The sequence below is a fragment of the Rattus norvegicus genome, chromosome 1, assembly GCF_036323735.1.
Source record: "Rattus norvegicus strain BN/NHsdMcwi chromosome 1, GRCr8, whole genome shotgun sequence".
In the NCBI taxonomy this organism is placed as follows: domain Eukaryota; kingdom Metazoa; phylum Chordata; class Mammalia; order Rodentia; family Muridae; genus Rattus; species Rattus norvegicus.
In genome coordinates, this window is record NC_086019.1 from 184879063 (window position 1) to 184896160 (window position 17098).

General features: G+C 45.5%; 1 protein-coding gene across 5 annotated transcripts in view; it reads left to right on the plus strand.

The window, feature by feature from the left end:
* Eef2k (eukaryotic elongation factor-2 kinase) overlaps window positions 1-8986 on the plus strand; it is a 63629-nt gene extending 54643 nt beyond the window's left edge. For 4 of the 5 annotated variants that reach the window (XM_039101738.2, XM_006230157.5, XM_006230158.5 and 1 more), the window contains 2 exons: window positions 1928-2106; window positions 4952-6681. In XM_039101738.2, the coding sequence (XP_038957666.1) occupies window positions 1928-2106; window positions 4952-5061 (289 nt within the window). In that variant the 3' untranslated portion in view covers window positions 5062-6681. Of the gene's footprint in view, window positions 1-1927; window positions 2107-4951 lie in introns of all 5 variants that reach the window. The other variant, NM_012947.3, reaches the window with a different exon arrangement.
* The last annotated feature ends 8112 nt before the right edge of the window (window positions 8987-17098 follow it).

Sequence of the window (17098 nt, forward strand, 5' to 3'; positions counted from 1 at the left end):
TCCTGATGATGTTGGGATAATCTGGGCCACTCGAGATATTTTTCCTTTCATTCATGATAAACATGGGTTCTAGCTCTGTCTGCTACCCATCCAGTGACCTTCAACAAGTTACTTTACTTCCCCGGCCTCAGTTTCTTCCTTTGGTGAGATAAGAATGATGATGGCATCTATCGCAAATGACCCATGAAGACCAAATACCTTCCCTGAAGTGCCTCACACAGAAAGCTTGCAGTAGATGGCAGCTGTTTGGCCAAGATCTGTAAAGATTTGCTTTAGGGGAAAAAAATCAGAAATATTATGCAGTTCAGTGTGATTGTCCATAGAGAATAGAGTTTGGGGTGATTTTTGACTGCTTTTTTCTGCTCTTGTTTGTAAAAGTTTGGGGCTTTTCTGTACCCACCCTTGCTCTAAAATAGTGACCTGGAGACATAGTATATTTATTAATAAACTTCTTGCACTATAGCTGAGCAGGGTTCACATCTATTCTAACCCTGCTATGCTGCCTACGACCCAGCCACGTGTCCCCTTTACCTGTTATGAAGCTTTGGCTGGGTCCTAGGTGTCCTCTTGGTAGTTTGGCTTATGTGTGTTACTGTAGATTACAGAGCTGGAGGTCCAGTAAGACCGTCTCCTGCAGTGGAGAACAGGGCCAGCCGGCACAGGCAGAACCTAGGGGGACGTAGCACGGGCTGGCTCCCTGTGGTGGTAGATATTAATGTCCTAGTCCTTGGGAGGCTGAGGCAGAAGCGTGGGCTCTCATAAGCAAGGCCAGCCTACATAGACCTTGTTAGCAAATAAATAGGGGTCTGGTTTATTTCTGTTAGTTCAAATGGTTCTAGAGCAGCAGTTCTCAGCCTGAAGGTCACAACCCCTTTGGAATTGAATGACTCTTTCACAGGGGTCACCTAAGATCATTGGAAAACACAGATATTTACATTACAATGAATAATAGTAGCAAAATCACTTATAAAGTAGCAGCAAAAGTAACTTTATGGTTGGAGTCACCACAACAGGAGGAACTGTATTAAAGGGTCGCAGTGTTAGGAAGACTGAGAGCCAGTGCTTCAGAGGCTTCTGCATTGTCCCTCATCTACCACCCTTTCTGCCACTGGGGTAAAGGGCAGCACAGCGAGGACTCGGGCCACTGGATACTTAGGTACAGTCCTAGATAAGTGTCACCCTTCCCCATGGTGTTCTCCTTCCGTTGGTGAGAGAGCTGTGATACCATGCCAGCTTTGTTACAGGAAGATTCCTTAAAAATAGAGAAACTGGGGTTGGGGATTTAGCTCAGTGGTAGAGCACTTGCCTAGCAAGCGCAAGGCCCTGGGTTTTGTCCTCAGCTCCAGAAAAAAAAAATAGAGAAACTGAGGCTGGAGGTGGTGGCACTTAGGAGGCAGAGGCAGGCAGATCTCTGAATTTAGTGCCAGCCTGGTCTATGGTGCAAGTTCCAAGACTGCCAGGGCTACACAGCTAAACCCTCAAAAAGCCCAAAGGAAGCAAGGGAGGGAGGGAGGAATGAAGGAATGAATGAATGAATGAATCTGGGGTTGGAGAGTTTACTCGGAGTCAAGAGCACTTGCTGTTCTTCCAGAGGATCCAAGTTTGGTTCCCAGCACGCAAGGATATTCACAACCACGTGCAACTCCAGCTCCAGGGGATCTCCTCCCTTCTTTTGGCCTCCGTATACACTGATGGACACACTCAGGGACACATAAACCCAATTTAAAAAAAAAAACATAAACATAAAAAGCCTCCAATATGAAGGTGAATCTTAGATGCGGTGGGTGGCCTTTGGTATTACAGTTTGCAGATGAGAGGTAGTGGTCCCACTGGGATCCCAGGCTTCCCCCCTCCAGCTCAGTGGTCCTCTGCCTTCCCACCCCATTGCCATGGTAACATCCTTCTCCCCTCCGTGTCTCCTGGCAAGGTGTCAAGACTGGTCGGAAGCCTTACACTGGTACAACACGGCCCTGGAGACGACGGACTGCGATGAAGGCGGGGAGTATGACGGAATACAGGACGAGCCCCAGTATGCACTGCTGGCCAGGGAGGCAGAGATGTTGCTCACCGGTGGATTTGGACTGGACAAGAACCCCCAAAGATCAGGTGAGGCTCACAGGGTAGGGCTGGTGAAGGTCTATAGTCCTCATCCCCCTGGAATTAGGACAAGTTACCAGATAGGTCGTTTTCCCACAGTAGGGGGCTCTATGGACCTGGTATGTAGATGAACATTTTAATTTTACCGTATCATATTTTATTTTATATGTCTGAGTGTTTACCGACATGTGTGTGCCTGGTGCCCTCAGAGGCCAGAAGAGAGTTGGATCCCCTGGAACTGGAGTTAACAGTCAGTCAGAGCTGCCACACAGGTGCTGGGAATCAAACCTGGTTTTTCTGCAAGAGCTAACAGATGCTTTAACTGCTGAGCCATCTCCAGCCATGACACGTTTTCCTTTAGTCAGTGTGACTTACAGCATAGCTGGCCTGGAGTTCACTGGATAAGTCAGGCTGGCGAGAGATCCACCTGCCTCCTGAGTGCAGACTTGAGGTGTGCACACTATGCCTAGCAAGATTTACTTCATTGTTTTGAGCTTGTGGCAGTGAGGTGGAGGGGGCAGATAGAGAGATACCGGAGGAGGCCAGAAGAAACCCATCCTGTGGAGCTGGAGTTACAGGTGGTGGAGAGCTACCTAATGTGAGTGCCAGGAACTCACTCTAGTCCTGGTCCTTTGCTCTTAACTCCTGAACCATTTTTTCCCCAGTCCCAAACCTTTTTATTTTAATTCTTTGTTTGTTTGTTTATGTATTCATTCATTCATGCATGTACTCATTCATTCATTCATTCATTCATTCATTCATTCAATGATTTAGAGATGGAATCTCATTTCACCTGTAAAGCTTGTTTCAATGGTGCGCACTTGGGCTGGAGAGATGGCTCAGCGGTTAAGAGCACCCGACTGCTCTTTCAGAGGTCATGAGTTCAATTCCCAGCAACCACATGGTGGCTCACAACCATCTGTAAAGAGATCCGATGCCCTCTTCTGGTGTATCTGAAGACAGCTACAGTGTACTTATATATAATAAATAAATAAAATAAATCTTCAATGGTGCGCACGTGTAAACCCAGCCCTGAGGAGGCCGATGAGAGAAGATGCCAAGTTTCAGGCTACATAGACCCTGTCCCAAAAAAGGCAAACTATTTGCATCTGTGTTTGATTATACGTAGACTTTTCCTCTGTTCTTCTCCACGTTTGTTGCTTGTCTGTTGCTGTGATAGGCTACCCTGACAAAAACAACTTAAAGAAGAAAGGATTTATTCTGGTTTATGCATCCAGAGGGGATTTTGGCTTACAGTCCATCGTGGTCAGAAGCTTGGCATCAGGGGCCAGAGACTGTCCCAGGAGTTGGGAAGCAAGATGTTCCGATGTTACCCACACAAGCAGAGAGGGAAAACAGGAAGTGGGGCAGGCTATAAAACCTCAAAGCTGACATACTTCCTCCTGTAAGGCTTTTCCTCCTAAACGCTCTACCCTTCCCAGAGAGCATCACCAGCTGAGGACCGATATTCAAGCCGTGAGCCTATGGGGGACATTCCGTTCAAGCCACAACACCTAGAGAGTACAGCACATCTCCATACGTGGCACCCGCATTGCGTTTGGCTGTAATCTAGAGATGATTGAAGCAAAGAGGAGATGCATAGGTTACATGTAAATAGGACACACTCCCTGACCTGAGCAGATGTTGCTATGCTTGGTGGATCCTGGAAACACCCTCCCCCCAGTGATGGGTAGTTATGTATTAGAATTTTTGGGCAGGTTTTGCAGTTTTAAAAATGAGGCTAAAATTTTCATAATATTTCATATCCCATCACTATTATCAAACTTTATACAATCTCACACCCTAAAAGAAATCCTGTACTAGTTGGCAGTCACATCCAGTATCCCCACTCAGTAATCACTAATCTACTCTCTGTCCTTAAGGATTGGCCTGTTCTGGGACTCAGTTTACAACTGGAATCACACAATATGTGGCCTTTCGTGTCTGGCTTCCTTTACGTAGGGTCTCACCTCCTCGCTCTCTGCTTTGAGACGAGGTTTTGTATAATCCAGCTGGTTACAAACGTATCTCAGCTTATTCTGTAATTACAGGCACGCGCTACCTTTCCTGGCTCATTTCTTCTATATAAAAATATTTTTGTCATCTATGTGTGTGTGCGTGTGGAGATCAGAGACAGCCTGTGGGATTAGCTCTCTCCTGCCACCATGTTGGTCCTAGGGACTGAACTCAGGGCATCAAGCTGCCAGCAGTCATCTTTGCACACGGATTTCTTTTCTGTTGTTAATCTTGAATTACTTTTACTCTATTATCTTATAACGGTTCCATCTTTTAGTACTGTAATTCTTTTATTACTAAATAATCTGCCACTCGGTGAATATACCGTGTTGTATCTACTGTAATCTGATGGACATGTTAGATTTTTTATTGTTTTTATGTACATGTATGTGTGAATGTATGCCAAGTATGTATACAGACCGGTGGGGTCCAGAAGAGGGTGTTGGACCCCCAGCTGTAACTGGAGTTACAGGCACTTGTGAGCTGCCCCATAAGGTTACTGGGAACTGAGCCTGGGTCGTCTTACTTCTCAGTTTTGAGCTGTCATTTAGACTGGTTGCCTTGAACAAACAAATTCCTTTTTCAGGGAGGGGGTGTGGCTCAGTGGTAGAGCTCTTGCCTGGCAGGCAAGCTCTTGAGTTCCACAGCAACGCCGGAGAATAGAAGAGTGCTCTGGCCAGCCAGCTCTCTTCATATGCTACCCCCAGAGACTTGGATTAGACCATGCAGCTTGGGTTGTTATAGTAACATCAGTTGCTGTTTTTGGGTGGGATGAGGTTTGCTAGCTTGATGGAGACAAGAGGCTCACCAATTTGTCCCCCACTATGCTCTCTTTCAGGAGACTTGTACACCCAGGCAGCCGAGGCAGCAATGGAAGCCATGAAGGGCCGGCTAGCCAACCAGTACTATGAGAAGGCGGAAGAGGCCTGGGCGCAAATGGAGGAATAACTGTCCACAGGATCACTGCCGAGGAGAAGGGCTGGGGAGGGGAGGATGGGACCCATTTCTTTTGGGAGGGGAGAAGTAGTTTTACTATGGTATAAATTCACTTTTGTATTGCCTTTTTTTGACTCTTGACAGTCTTTGCAGCTGGCAGAGACATTATAACTGCCCTTTTAGGGGTGGTATTTTGGGGGAGTGGGGGGTTGAAGATGCAGCCTAATGAATTCTTTTTCCCCCTGTTTTTCTTTTTTTCTGTCCTGAGATGTAAGCAAGTGTCTTTCTGTCCGAATGAACAGACAGTATCAGGGCTTCTCTCGCCGACCTTTGCAGACAGGACTCACATCCTGGGGTCTCCAGGATACTGGGAACCCAAATGGAGGACAGAGACCTTTCTGTTAACTTTCCACCATGGTTCTTTCTTTCCTCCAGTGGAAGTGAGATGGTTCAATACCCAGGCTCCTTCACACTGGGGGAGACAGTTGTGAGAGTCTTTCACATAATGTCCTTCCACTGAGCTCATGACTTCCTGGCATCCATTCAAATTCCTTTTTTTTTTTTTAGACCTTCAATCTGTTACAGATTTTACAGAACAGGTTTGGCCTTATACATGCATATTTACTACCTCTGAGTCCTGCATCTGTGGATGTGGAAGCAGATGTACCTCAAAGCTTTCAAAAGCCATGACTTAGGAGCTGGGTGACTATTCTCCAGACAGAAGTACTCTCTGCACCCCATGGCCACATCCACTATGGGACCGAAGCATCCTTGTACAGAATTCTGTGGCCGTTCCTTAGTGTGATGTTTCCTGGACTCTCCTCAACCTGCTCTCCTTGGCATTTTCTGCTTGAAACTAGGTTTTACTTACTTGACACTAGGTCATCTGCAGCAAGTGGCTTCCAGCCGCAGCCCCTTGGGATTTGTCTAAGATGTTTGAGAATGAGGAGCGAGAGTGTAAACACTGACTGAGTCTGGGCATTTCCCCAGGGTCAGGCTGGGATTTTAATGAGCTTTCTCTTTTAAAAGAGTTCAGATTAATGAGAGTGTGATTTTAGCCACAGGGAAATGGCCCGCTTTGATCCACTACTGATACCTTTAAAAAACAGAACAGCAGAGTGGGACATGCCAGCCATTCTCACCTGTTGCTTAAAACAGGCCTTTTAAGGGTTTCACTGCTGAGTCTGCCCGGTCAAAAACATGTAGAAGCATTAGATTGTAAAGTCTAGAGTATACATCCTTTGAGGAAAAATCAGATTCATTAATCTTGAGGACTGGGAGCCATGGTATACACTTGTAGTCCCAGCATACAGGTGGTAGAGGCAGAAGGAGCAAAGATTAAGGCCAACCTGGGCTACATGATGAGACCCTGTCCCCAAAACAAACAACAAAAGGAGCTGGTGAGATGGCTCGGTACATGAAGCTCCTGCCAACCGTGGCCAGACAATCTGAGTTCTGTTCCTGGGACCCATGTGTGGACAGAGGGGACCAACTCCTGCAAGGTGTCTTCTGATCTTCACCTGTGTGGTGTGTCACAAGGGAGCACTCTCTCTCTCTCTCTCTCTCTCTCTCTCTCTCTCTCTCTCACACACACACACACACACACACACACACACACACACACACACAAAACTGTAAGAGAAATGAAATAGCAAAAACTACCCTTGAATACTTTCATCTATCTGCAAGTTATAAAATCGCCAGGTTTACATTTGAAGCCATAACATCGGGTTCTCTATGATGGGTTGGCCCTTGTCCGGCTTTATCAGTACCAGAACAGTAGCTGGCTTGCGTTGTCCTGCATGTGTTAAACGTAAGAAGCAATTTATTATGACATAATCTCTCAGAGTAACTGTCATGTAAGTTGTGGTGTATGTCTGTGTGTGTGTGCGTGTGTGTGTGTGTGTGTGCTGGTCAGCAGACAACCTCAATTTTGTTCCTCAGGAGCTGGCCATCTCCTTCCATTGAGTCTCTCACTGGTCTAGAACTTGCCAAATAAGCTGTGCTGCCTTACCAGTGAACTCCAGAGATATGTCTGTCTATCCTTCCTAATTCTGGAATTACAAACTCACATTCTCTACCCGTTGATTAGTCCTTGTCTGGATCACTTAAAGCCTCAGGCCTGAAATTCCCCCACCACATGGCCTTAATTCGAGGAAGTGGTCTCGTGCTCCTCCAAGAGGCTGGGATGGCCTGGTGCACAGCTAAGCAAATGCTTCTTCAAGGACCCTTGCAGATGACAAGGGAGCTTTGAGAGCCTGCTGTATGTATGATGCTAGCTAGCACTTGGAGGCCAAGGCTGGATTATGAGTTTGAAGCCACCCTGGACTATTTACTGACTGTCTAAAAAAGAAAAAAAAGCCCTGGGGGCTGGAGAGATGCCTCAGTGGTTAAGATCATTGCTGCTCTCCCCTAAGACCCAGGTTCAATTCGCAGCCCCCATATGGCAGCTCACACCTGTCTAACCCCAGTTCTGAGGGATCCGATGCTCACACAAACATGCAGGCAAACCACCAAGGAACATAAAAGTAAAAATAAATCATAAGGGATTGGGGATTTAGCTCAGTGGTAGAGCGCTTGCCTAGCAAGCTCAAGGCCCTGGGTTCAGTCCCCAGCTCTGAAAAAAAGAAAAAAGAAAAAAAAATCATTAAAAAAATTGTAGTTTGGGGGGTGGGAATGGGAGAGGGGAGAAAAGGGGATAACATTTGAAATGTAAATACATAAAATATCCAAGAAAAATAAAATTTAAAAAATACATAGTTCAAACCTGTCATGTCAGCACTGTACTTGGGAAGCTGAGGTGTGAGGGTCACTGAGTTTTATGCTGGTTTGGGCTACATAATGACTTGCAGTTATGCCTGAGGTACTGAGACTTTCATGCAGAAGTGGCTATTTCTCCTTCCAAACCTAAGTCTTACACCTTCAAAAGCTGGTCAGGGCACTTTCTCTTTCTGTATATGCTGGGCATGACAAGAACAAGCCAACAGGATTCAGCTCCCAGGCAGGGAGACACCAGTGCCCGGCATCTATGATCAATTCTGCTTTCCAGAGCTTGAAGCAGGTAACAGCCTCGATTCATGGACCTGATATGTGTACTTTCATCTCAGAGACAGAAACCAGGCTTCAGTGGTGCTGCTCACTAGGGGCTAAGCAGGTGCTGGGGGCCAGAGAGCTGCCGTTTCCAGAGGACTCTGGGAATAAAAACATCTAACTGTAATGTGATGGCGTATTCCATTTTGCAACATAGATAGAGAAATTTAAATGAGATAGAATTGGAGTGAGTATGTGCTTAGCATACAGTCAACATACAAGCTTTATGGGTATAAAAAAGAGAAACACTGTTCGACTCACTGCTTCAGAATAACCCTGCTCCCTGCACGCCGGACCAGCCTGACAGGCGAGCTGCCTTGACTGCTTAGTGATTCCCCATCTGTCCTTGCTGTCCATCATCCCGGCATCTTCGTGTCAGCAGGTGTGGTTTGCAGATTCACACACACAGGTATATGCTGCTTGAGATGTGAGTGGGGGACATATGTGCCTATTCCTTGCTTGGACTTGTGCCTCTTCCTTACATTTTGTCTCTGACCTCCTCAAGGCAACTGGCCGAAGAGCAGGGGCAATTGTGTGTACATCAGATTCTGGCTTAGCTTCCCCAACAGTTTGGTTTTTTTGAACTGTCTCAAACCCACACATCTCCCTCGCTTTGAAAACAAATCAAGAAATGAGGGAAGTTTGTATCTACATAGAGGCTGAAGTGAGCCACCGGGGGCACGGATCGAAGAGCAGGTCTGCTCACCTTCAACATGAGTTCCATCGCCTGGAGTGTAGGCCCAACTCGGTTCCGTGCTGGCTTTTCACAGTAGGAAAACGTCTTAATGTGGTGCCTCTTGATTTCTAACATCTGTAATAAATTCTAATAAAGGAAGCCTGGCCCTTATGCTATCAGTTTGCTTTAGATCAAGTGGGAGCAGGGGCTGGAGAGAGGGCTCAGCAGCTTTAGATCAAGTGGGAGCAGGGGCTGGAGAGAGGGCTCATCAGTTAAGAACACCGGCTGCTCTGACAGAGGACTTGGGTTCAATTCCTAGTACCCACATGGCAGCTTATAACTAACTCCAGTTCCAGGGGATCCAACATCCTCACCCAGACATACATGTAAGCAAAACACATGAAATAATGTGGATGCTTTTGATTTGTCCCTCTATAAAACAACAGTCATTACCTCAGCAGGTTTGTCATGAGCTTCTGAGAAAATCCTGTGCACTTGGTGCTTTCTATGGTGAGCTTCAGAGCTGTTTGGTGTGGTCATTTGGATTCAAGATAACAGGTTTTTGTTGTTGTTTTTTTTTTTTGTTTGTTTGTTTTTTTTGTTGTTTTTTGGTTTTAAGAAATTTGAGTTTTAACTGCATGACGGTAGATCATGTACATTTAAGTCAATATCCCCAATGATAGGGGATTTTTTTTTTTATGACACTCCATAGTGACTGCATATGAGGGATTTTTTAAAAATCTGTTTTTGAGACAAGCTCATAGGGACAAGGACAAAGGAGTCAACACCAACAGTCCGGAGACAGGAAAATGCGTGGCTGCCAACATGTCAGTCAGCAGGCCCAAGAATCCAAAACCCACAGGCTGGGGGGTTGGGAGTTCATTGTGTGATTCCAGCACTGGAGAAACTGGAGCAGGGGGATTCTGAGTTTAAGGCCAACCTCAACCACACAGTAAGATGTCTCAAAAACCCCCTTAAAAAGAAATGACTGTAAACCTACAGTGGTGGGGTATCGGAAGGAATGGTGACTCATCGAACCACTGATCAGACCGGTTTGCCTGCAGCCCTAGTGTTGCAAGGGGTGTGGGTGGTCAGTGTCCTTGTTTCCTGCAACCTGGGACATCAGGCACAACAAAGTAGAGGTCCTTTGCTGTGAGGAGTAAAGAGAAATTTGCAGCGTCCATATAAAAAAGGCTCTAGCTGCCTTGTCCTGTGGCCCAGGCACTGTCTATTTAACTCCCATCCAACCTGACGGCAGAAAGCAGCAGTAGGAACCTCTAAGGGTATCTATCGGATGAGCTGAAATTAACACAGGTCCTGTCCCTGGTGAAACCTCACAGGGAACACCACAGCCATCAACCCTCCTTCTCACAGACTGCCCAAACAATTTAGAGCTCCATTCTCAATCCGAGCAGATTGCTAAAGGTCAGCGTGGGAAAGTCACATTTAGGAGCTAAACAGGTAGTTCTGCAGCTACCTGTTGCTTTGCAGAGGACCCAGATTCAGTACCCAGCACCTGAGTGATGGCTCAGGCATCTATAAATCCGGTTCCATGGAATCCAGTGTCTTCTCCGGGGCACCAGGCATGCATGATGCACACACATGCAAGACACTCACACCCTCACATAAGCCAATATACACATTTATTATATAGTATTATAACATATATATATAGAGAGAGTGTGTGTTGGGGTGGAGAGATGGCTCAGTGATTAAGAGCACTGACTGCTCTTCCAGAGGTCCTGAGTTCAATTCCCAGCAACCACATGGTAGCTTGCAATCTGATGCCCTCTTCTGGTGTGTCTGAAGACAGCTACAGTGTACTTATATAGAATAAGTAAATACATTTAAAAAAAAAAAGAAGCATTGAGTGTGAAAGAACAGACAGCAGAAGAAAGCATTTCAGAGGAAACGATTAGGAATGAGGTATGGTGTTTGCTCATTTAATATAGACTAGATGATCAATATTTGGGGATACAGGCTGGAAGGTTGAATATTGAGTGTCCTGAGAGGTCAGATTGCTGTCAGACATGGCTGCTGGACATGGTCACCAACATGGACACGGTCATGGTAAAGTGGAACTTCCAGATCACAGACAGTGGAAATCGAAGAGACACCATTAGCAGCATTGCAGAAGAAGCCTGCTGCACGAGGGCTGAGGGATCCATGGGCTCACAGTGAGGCTTGGAGATACATGGGCAGTTTTACAAGCAACATCACCATCACGAGTGTAATATTAAAAGGATTTAAGTGGGGGTTTGCTGTGTTTGTGGTAGCTTTAGGGGTCGAATATTTCCTGGCTTCCCAGAATGAGGATAAGAAGCATCCATCACTGAAGAGAGCACCTTGTGACGTCTTTCATGAAAATAAGATTCTCTCACTGTAGCATCCTTGGCTGTACGTCTGTCCTTGAAAGAATATTAGTATGGTTTAATAAAGTAAAAACAAAAAAATATTTGGGGATACAAGTTTAATTATTTTTGTTTGTTATTTGTGATTATAATGATGTATTGTAATCTTAAAGGACCAACTTTGATATTGGTTATGTCCATGGTAAACACTTAACTCTCACACCAAAAGGTATTACAAGAGACTGTTTAGTCTGAGGCTAAATAGGTCATCCCAAATTCAATCTAGCATAATAAGTTTGATGAAGTTTTTGCAGCAACAGAACAAAGGAATATGTTCTAGGTCCAGAATGTGCTCTCTCTCTCTCTCTCTCTCTCTCAGCATTTGTAGCCTTTTGGTTGGTAGGGGTTAGGCATCTGTCTGTATATATCCCAAAGGGTTTGCTTCCCAGACAAGAAGGTGATAAACGGTCACTAACAGGGCTAAAGATGGCCCACTATAGCTCTGGGCTTGTAGCATCCCAAACTCTCTGCTCAGCCTTACAGAAGGGTGGGTGGAAATGGAGTACTTTCAGGAACTTTATTCACAGTTAAATATGAGCTCTTGCCTGTAGCTGCAGCACTCTGAATACTTAGGCAAGAAGACTATGCATTTGAGGCCATCTTGGGCTACTGAGACTGTCTCAAAAAATATTCTACCAACACAATTCCTTAGACAACTCCATCTCCTCAGTGTGTCCACCATATACTAGTTACTTTCACAGTATTTTCCTTTTGTTTTACACACATATACATACATATTATATACATATGCATCTCCCTGGCTGTGGCTATCTTAGAACTCACTGTGTAGATCAGGCTGGCATGGAACTCACAGAAATTCACCTGCCTATGTTTTCTGAGTACTGGAATTAAAAGCATGCATCACCACACCCAGCTCATAGTTATTATCTATTTTTAATTAATTAATTAATTAAGATTTTTGAGACTTGGTTTCTCTTTTCTCTGTATTAACAGCCCTGGCTGTCCTAGAACTCACTTTGTAGACCAGGCTGACCTCGAACTCACAGAGATCTACCTATCTCCTTTGCCTCCTGAGTACTGGGATTAAAAGCATGTACCACCACACCCTGCTGAAAAAATTATTTTTATTTCATGTGTATGCATGTTTTGACTGCATGTTTTTCTGTACTGTGTGTGCATTACCTGTAGAGGCCAGAAGAGGGCGTTAAATCCACTGGACCTGGAGTTACAGGTGTTTGTATGATGGGGGTTTTGGAAATCGAACCTTGGTCCTCTGGAAAAGTAGTCAGTGCTCTTAAGTGCTGAGCCATCTCTCCAGCCCTCCCACATTAAATTCTTTATACTATAACACAGCGAGGCTTTCTAGAAGATTTGGGTTATTTTCTCCCATCCTGACACACTCAACATTCTTCATAATATTTCCAAACCTACAACAGAAGACTCTGCAGAGTTTGTAAGGTATTTGAGGGGTCAGATCCACTTGCTTTTCTTCCCACATTTGGGCTGAACATCTCTAATCTGGACCTCTGGTGCTCCAAAATCAGGAATCTGTTTGTTGATTTTGGAGACCAGGCTCAAAATCTTTGAAGTGCCAGTGCAGTGCTGCAGTGGAAAAATCCACACCATAGAACTCTTTCACAGACAAACTTATTTTAAAATAGTGCGTGTGGCTGGGGATGTAGCTCGGTGGTTGGGTACTTGCTTAGCACACAGAGGACCCTAGGTTTGATCCCTAACATTGTGACTTAAAAACTAAAAACCGGGCGTACTGATACGTGCCTTTAATCCCAGCGCTCAGGAGGCAGAAACAGGTGGATCTCTGTGAAGCCAGTCTGGTCTACATAGTGAATATTCCAGGACAGCCAGGACTCAATGAGACCCTGTCTCAAAGAGAGAGAGAGAGAGAGAGAGAGAGAGAGAGAGAGAGAGAGAGAGAGAGAGAGAATGAGAATTTAAAACTTAAGGGCTGGATGCTTCGTTCAGTTGGTTGTTTGCCTAGCATACATGAAGCCCTTGACTTGATCCCCCAGCATCACATAGAACCAGCAGGGAGGACTGGTGCATGCCTTTAATCCCAGAACTCAGAGGCAGAGGGAGAGAGACTTCTGTGAGTTCAAGGACAGCCTGGTCTAAGTAGAGAGTTCCAGGATAACCAGGGCTAAAAAAAAAAGAAAAAAAGAAAAAAAGAAAAAAAGAAAACCCATCGCAAAAGAAAACTGGTGTAGTGCAGGCAGGAGGGTGGGCTCAAGGTCATTTTATATGAAGTTCAAGGTCAGCCTGGGCTGCATGAGAACACTAACGATAATAATATTAACAATTAATAAATAATATATAAGCATATTCCATGTTGAGTCTCGTGTTCGGATATCTCACTATGTATATGAAAACATTTATAAATCCAAAACCTGAAACACTTAGTTCCAAGTGGATAAAGGTTAAAGGTTATTCAATCTATGAACTAAAAAATGGAGTGGATGCTAGGAAGGGCCTTGAAGATTAGAGAGAAATGTTAAACGTTGCAGGCTGTTGTATTACATATGTCAAATTTTTGTTACAGTTTTGATGCAAGTAATGATCTCCCAGGAGAACAGTTCAAAGATTCAGAGTTAGTGCAGACATTTGGAGGGGGGATGCAGTATGATGTATTAAATCTTCGATTACACATAATATACATCTTGCTGCATGCTTGGACACGTAAATATCGACACAGACCAAGGTACAGAGCTTCTGCAAATCACGAAACCTTGTTGGGCCCTGAGATGATTGATACAGATTGTCAACTTGACACGACCTGGAATCATCTAGAGGACCAACCTGTGGGGCTTGTCCATGACGGAATTTCAAGATCGGTGTTACAGAACTCAGTCCTCCATCGAAGCAGCAGCCAGATCAGCTGTGCCTACTTCTGAGCACCTACTGACTGATGTCCGTTCCCTCAGAGAAGGAACAGGTGGGGAAGGCCTCTCATCCCAGCAATTTGAACACAATTCTGGCCTAATTATACATGGTCACGTAGTCTGGTGAATATAATGGGCTGGGCTGGTGCTGCTATGTATTCATACTGGCCCCTATGATCTGGTTACTCCCCACGAGCAGATCCTCACATACACCGAGGGATGATAAGTAAACTTTGTTCCCCAATCTTAAACTATTGATTATGTAAAACTGGCAATAGCCAATTACTGGGGGTTTGGGAGGTAGAGTTTGAGTTACTGGACTGGAAGTCCCAGGAGGAGAAGGAGCATGTAGTAGACAGAACAGGAGGTCTCCAGCAGCTGTGATGGACTAACAACCGTGCCAGAGTGATTTGCCTACCCAGGACAAACTGCTGGAGCAGAAGTCACCCAGAAAATTTCAAACAGCAAGTATTTGGGGAGCACAGATGAGTCAATAGCCAGACTGGCATTTAGAGATTTAGATTGGGGGTTAATCCCCCAGTAATTGTGCAGATCCTAATAAACAAATATATAGTTTGAGTCTCATTTACTTAAAGTTAGATCGGGATAAGTTTAATAGATATTTTTATACCCAATGTGGGCATATCACTCTGGCATGTACTGTTGGTTTTTATTTAGACTGGGGAAGCTTAGGAGAGAAGGCAGCTGTGGGAAAGCCATCATCCTTTCAGGGTGAAGACTTTTCGCTGTGGCAGTTTCCGAGTCACCAAAGCTCTTGTAAGCAGTCGTTTGCCCAGCATACCCAATGACCTTAGACTCCCAGGGTGAGCTTTGGTGGAATTCTTCTTTGGTTTGTTCTTGTAAATGGTTGGTTAATCCAGGTGGGAAGATCCTTCCTGACTGTGGGCAGCACCATCCCATGGGCTGGGCTCTGGGGCCGATGAACAAGGAGGAAGTAAATTGAACCTAGCATTCGTCTCTCTGCCTCTTACACGTGGCCGTGTCTCTCCTACCACCAGGCCTTCAAGCCCTGAGGGACTATACCCTCTAACTGAGCTGAAATCACCTCTCTTTAACTTGATGATCAGGTGTTCTGCCACAGAAATAGAAGAGTAAACCGATGCAGGTCCTTCCGAGGCAAAACACCCTGCTCAAGCTGGGCAGACATTCTTCTAACCGCTGGCTTGGAAGAGACAATCTGTAGGATGAGAATATGACTAGCCATCGTTAGATGAAGTTGGAAGGAATTTTCCTAAAATATTTGCTTATTCAATATAGAGTTCTCTGTCTTCATGATTATATACGATAGTGAGCCACCGTGTGACTGCTGGGAGTTGAGCTCAGGACCTCTCTCTGAAAGAGCAGCAGCCAGTTCTCTTAACCACTGAGCCATTTCTTTAGGCGCTGGTAACAGTGCTTCATTAGAGGCCATTTTACACTGTCCAAGCCATGTGAGTCCAGGGATCTGGACTGAAATCTGGCTGTCTTGACTGTTGGCTTTGCCCCTGATTGTCATGTCTGTGTGATGGGCTGCGGGGGTGTAGGAAAACGCCGCTGTCTGCGTTCCACACCCTTGTTCGTTGCTGCTCAGTTTGCGCTGGTGGAATCAGACCTGAGTTGCTTCAATCACGGCCCTGGAAGGAATATTTCTAGTTTCTTTTGAGCCCCTACTAACCAAGAGCCAGGTTATTGGGTATAACTACTGCGTAGGACTGACGTAACGGAAGAGGGAAGTGTTAGATGATAGAGGTGTATCTCCAAGAGGACTAGAGGTAGGAACTGGAAAATCATCAGGGTTTCGGCACTGCCCTGTGCTCAGGTCCCCCCAACCTCCCCTCCAATCCACACACATTTTTTTTTCAGAGTCAGGGTTTCTATGTGTAGCCCTGGCTCTTCTAGAACTCACTCTGTAGACGGGGCTGGCCTCGAGCTCAGAGATTCCCCTGAGTGCTGGGATTAAAGGTGTGTGCCATCATCCCTGAGGTAGTACAGCGCCCGGTGCACTCCCCCTTACTCCCCCTTTTATAAAATGTGCTGGCTTTCTCTGCTCTTATAATCCTGTCACAGAAAATAGCTATTCCCAAATCATCTTTCTAATTCCAGAGACTAAGTCTAGCTCAACTCATTTGAACAAATCAACCGCTCGTGGTGTCTTAATTCAGATTCTAGTGAGAGAATGAGCTATGCAACCTGAATCCTATGCCTACCATGGACCACATTGGTCAGTTGAGGGACAAGGACATGGGGAGAGTGGGGTCGGTAGGATATCTAGAACAAAGGTGCCACCAAGGACACTTTCGGAGGTCTTCCTAATGCCTAGAAGAGCAGGCCTGAACAGAGTCCCACAGGTATCCCGCCCTGGGGATACATTTCCATTCTGAAAGCCAGGTGTATGGCACAGGAACACTCCTTGCTGAACCACCCTGAGCAGACGGAGGCATCACCTCAGGACTGAGTAGTCGCCATTCAGCCCTGGACTCTTGCCAAGCCTGACCTATTTCCTCACTAGATGGCTGCTTTAAAAGCAACAAACTCTCCCAGATCCACAAAATCCTGTGCAGCTACTGAGGGTGGAAGGACGGAGCAAACATTCAACCTCAGGAGACTAAAGAGGATTTAGGGGAAGAAATGTATGAAATGCTCAAACTTCAGGATTGCGCCAGTTCCACATGACATGTGTGACTTGGTAGGGGCATGACTAGAGAGCTGAGTGGAGTTGTTGCAGGATTACCCCAGTGAGTAGGGCTGAGTACCGAGTACCTGGCTGGGTTAGTGTGCTGAGCTGAGTTACCCCTGGGAAGGGAAGAGGTGCAAACTGAAGAGAGAGACTCACGCCAGACAATAAAAAAGGCACAGTGGATGTGAGGGAGAGTTCAGATTTTCATAGCAATAAATGTGAAAAACGAAGAGAACGGCCTTGCTTTGTCCCAAACTCCAGAATAGCAAAATTGACTCAGTAGGAATTAATAACCTGAAGATTTCGGTGACACACACCTTTAATGCCAGCATTTGGG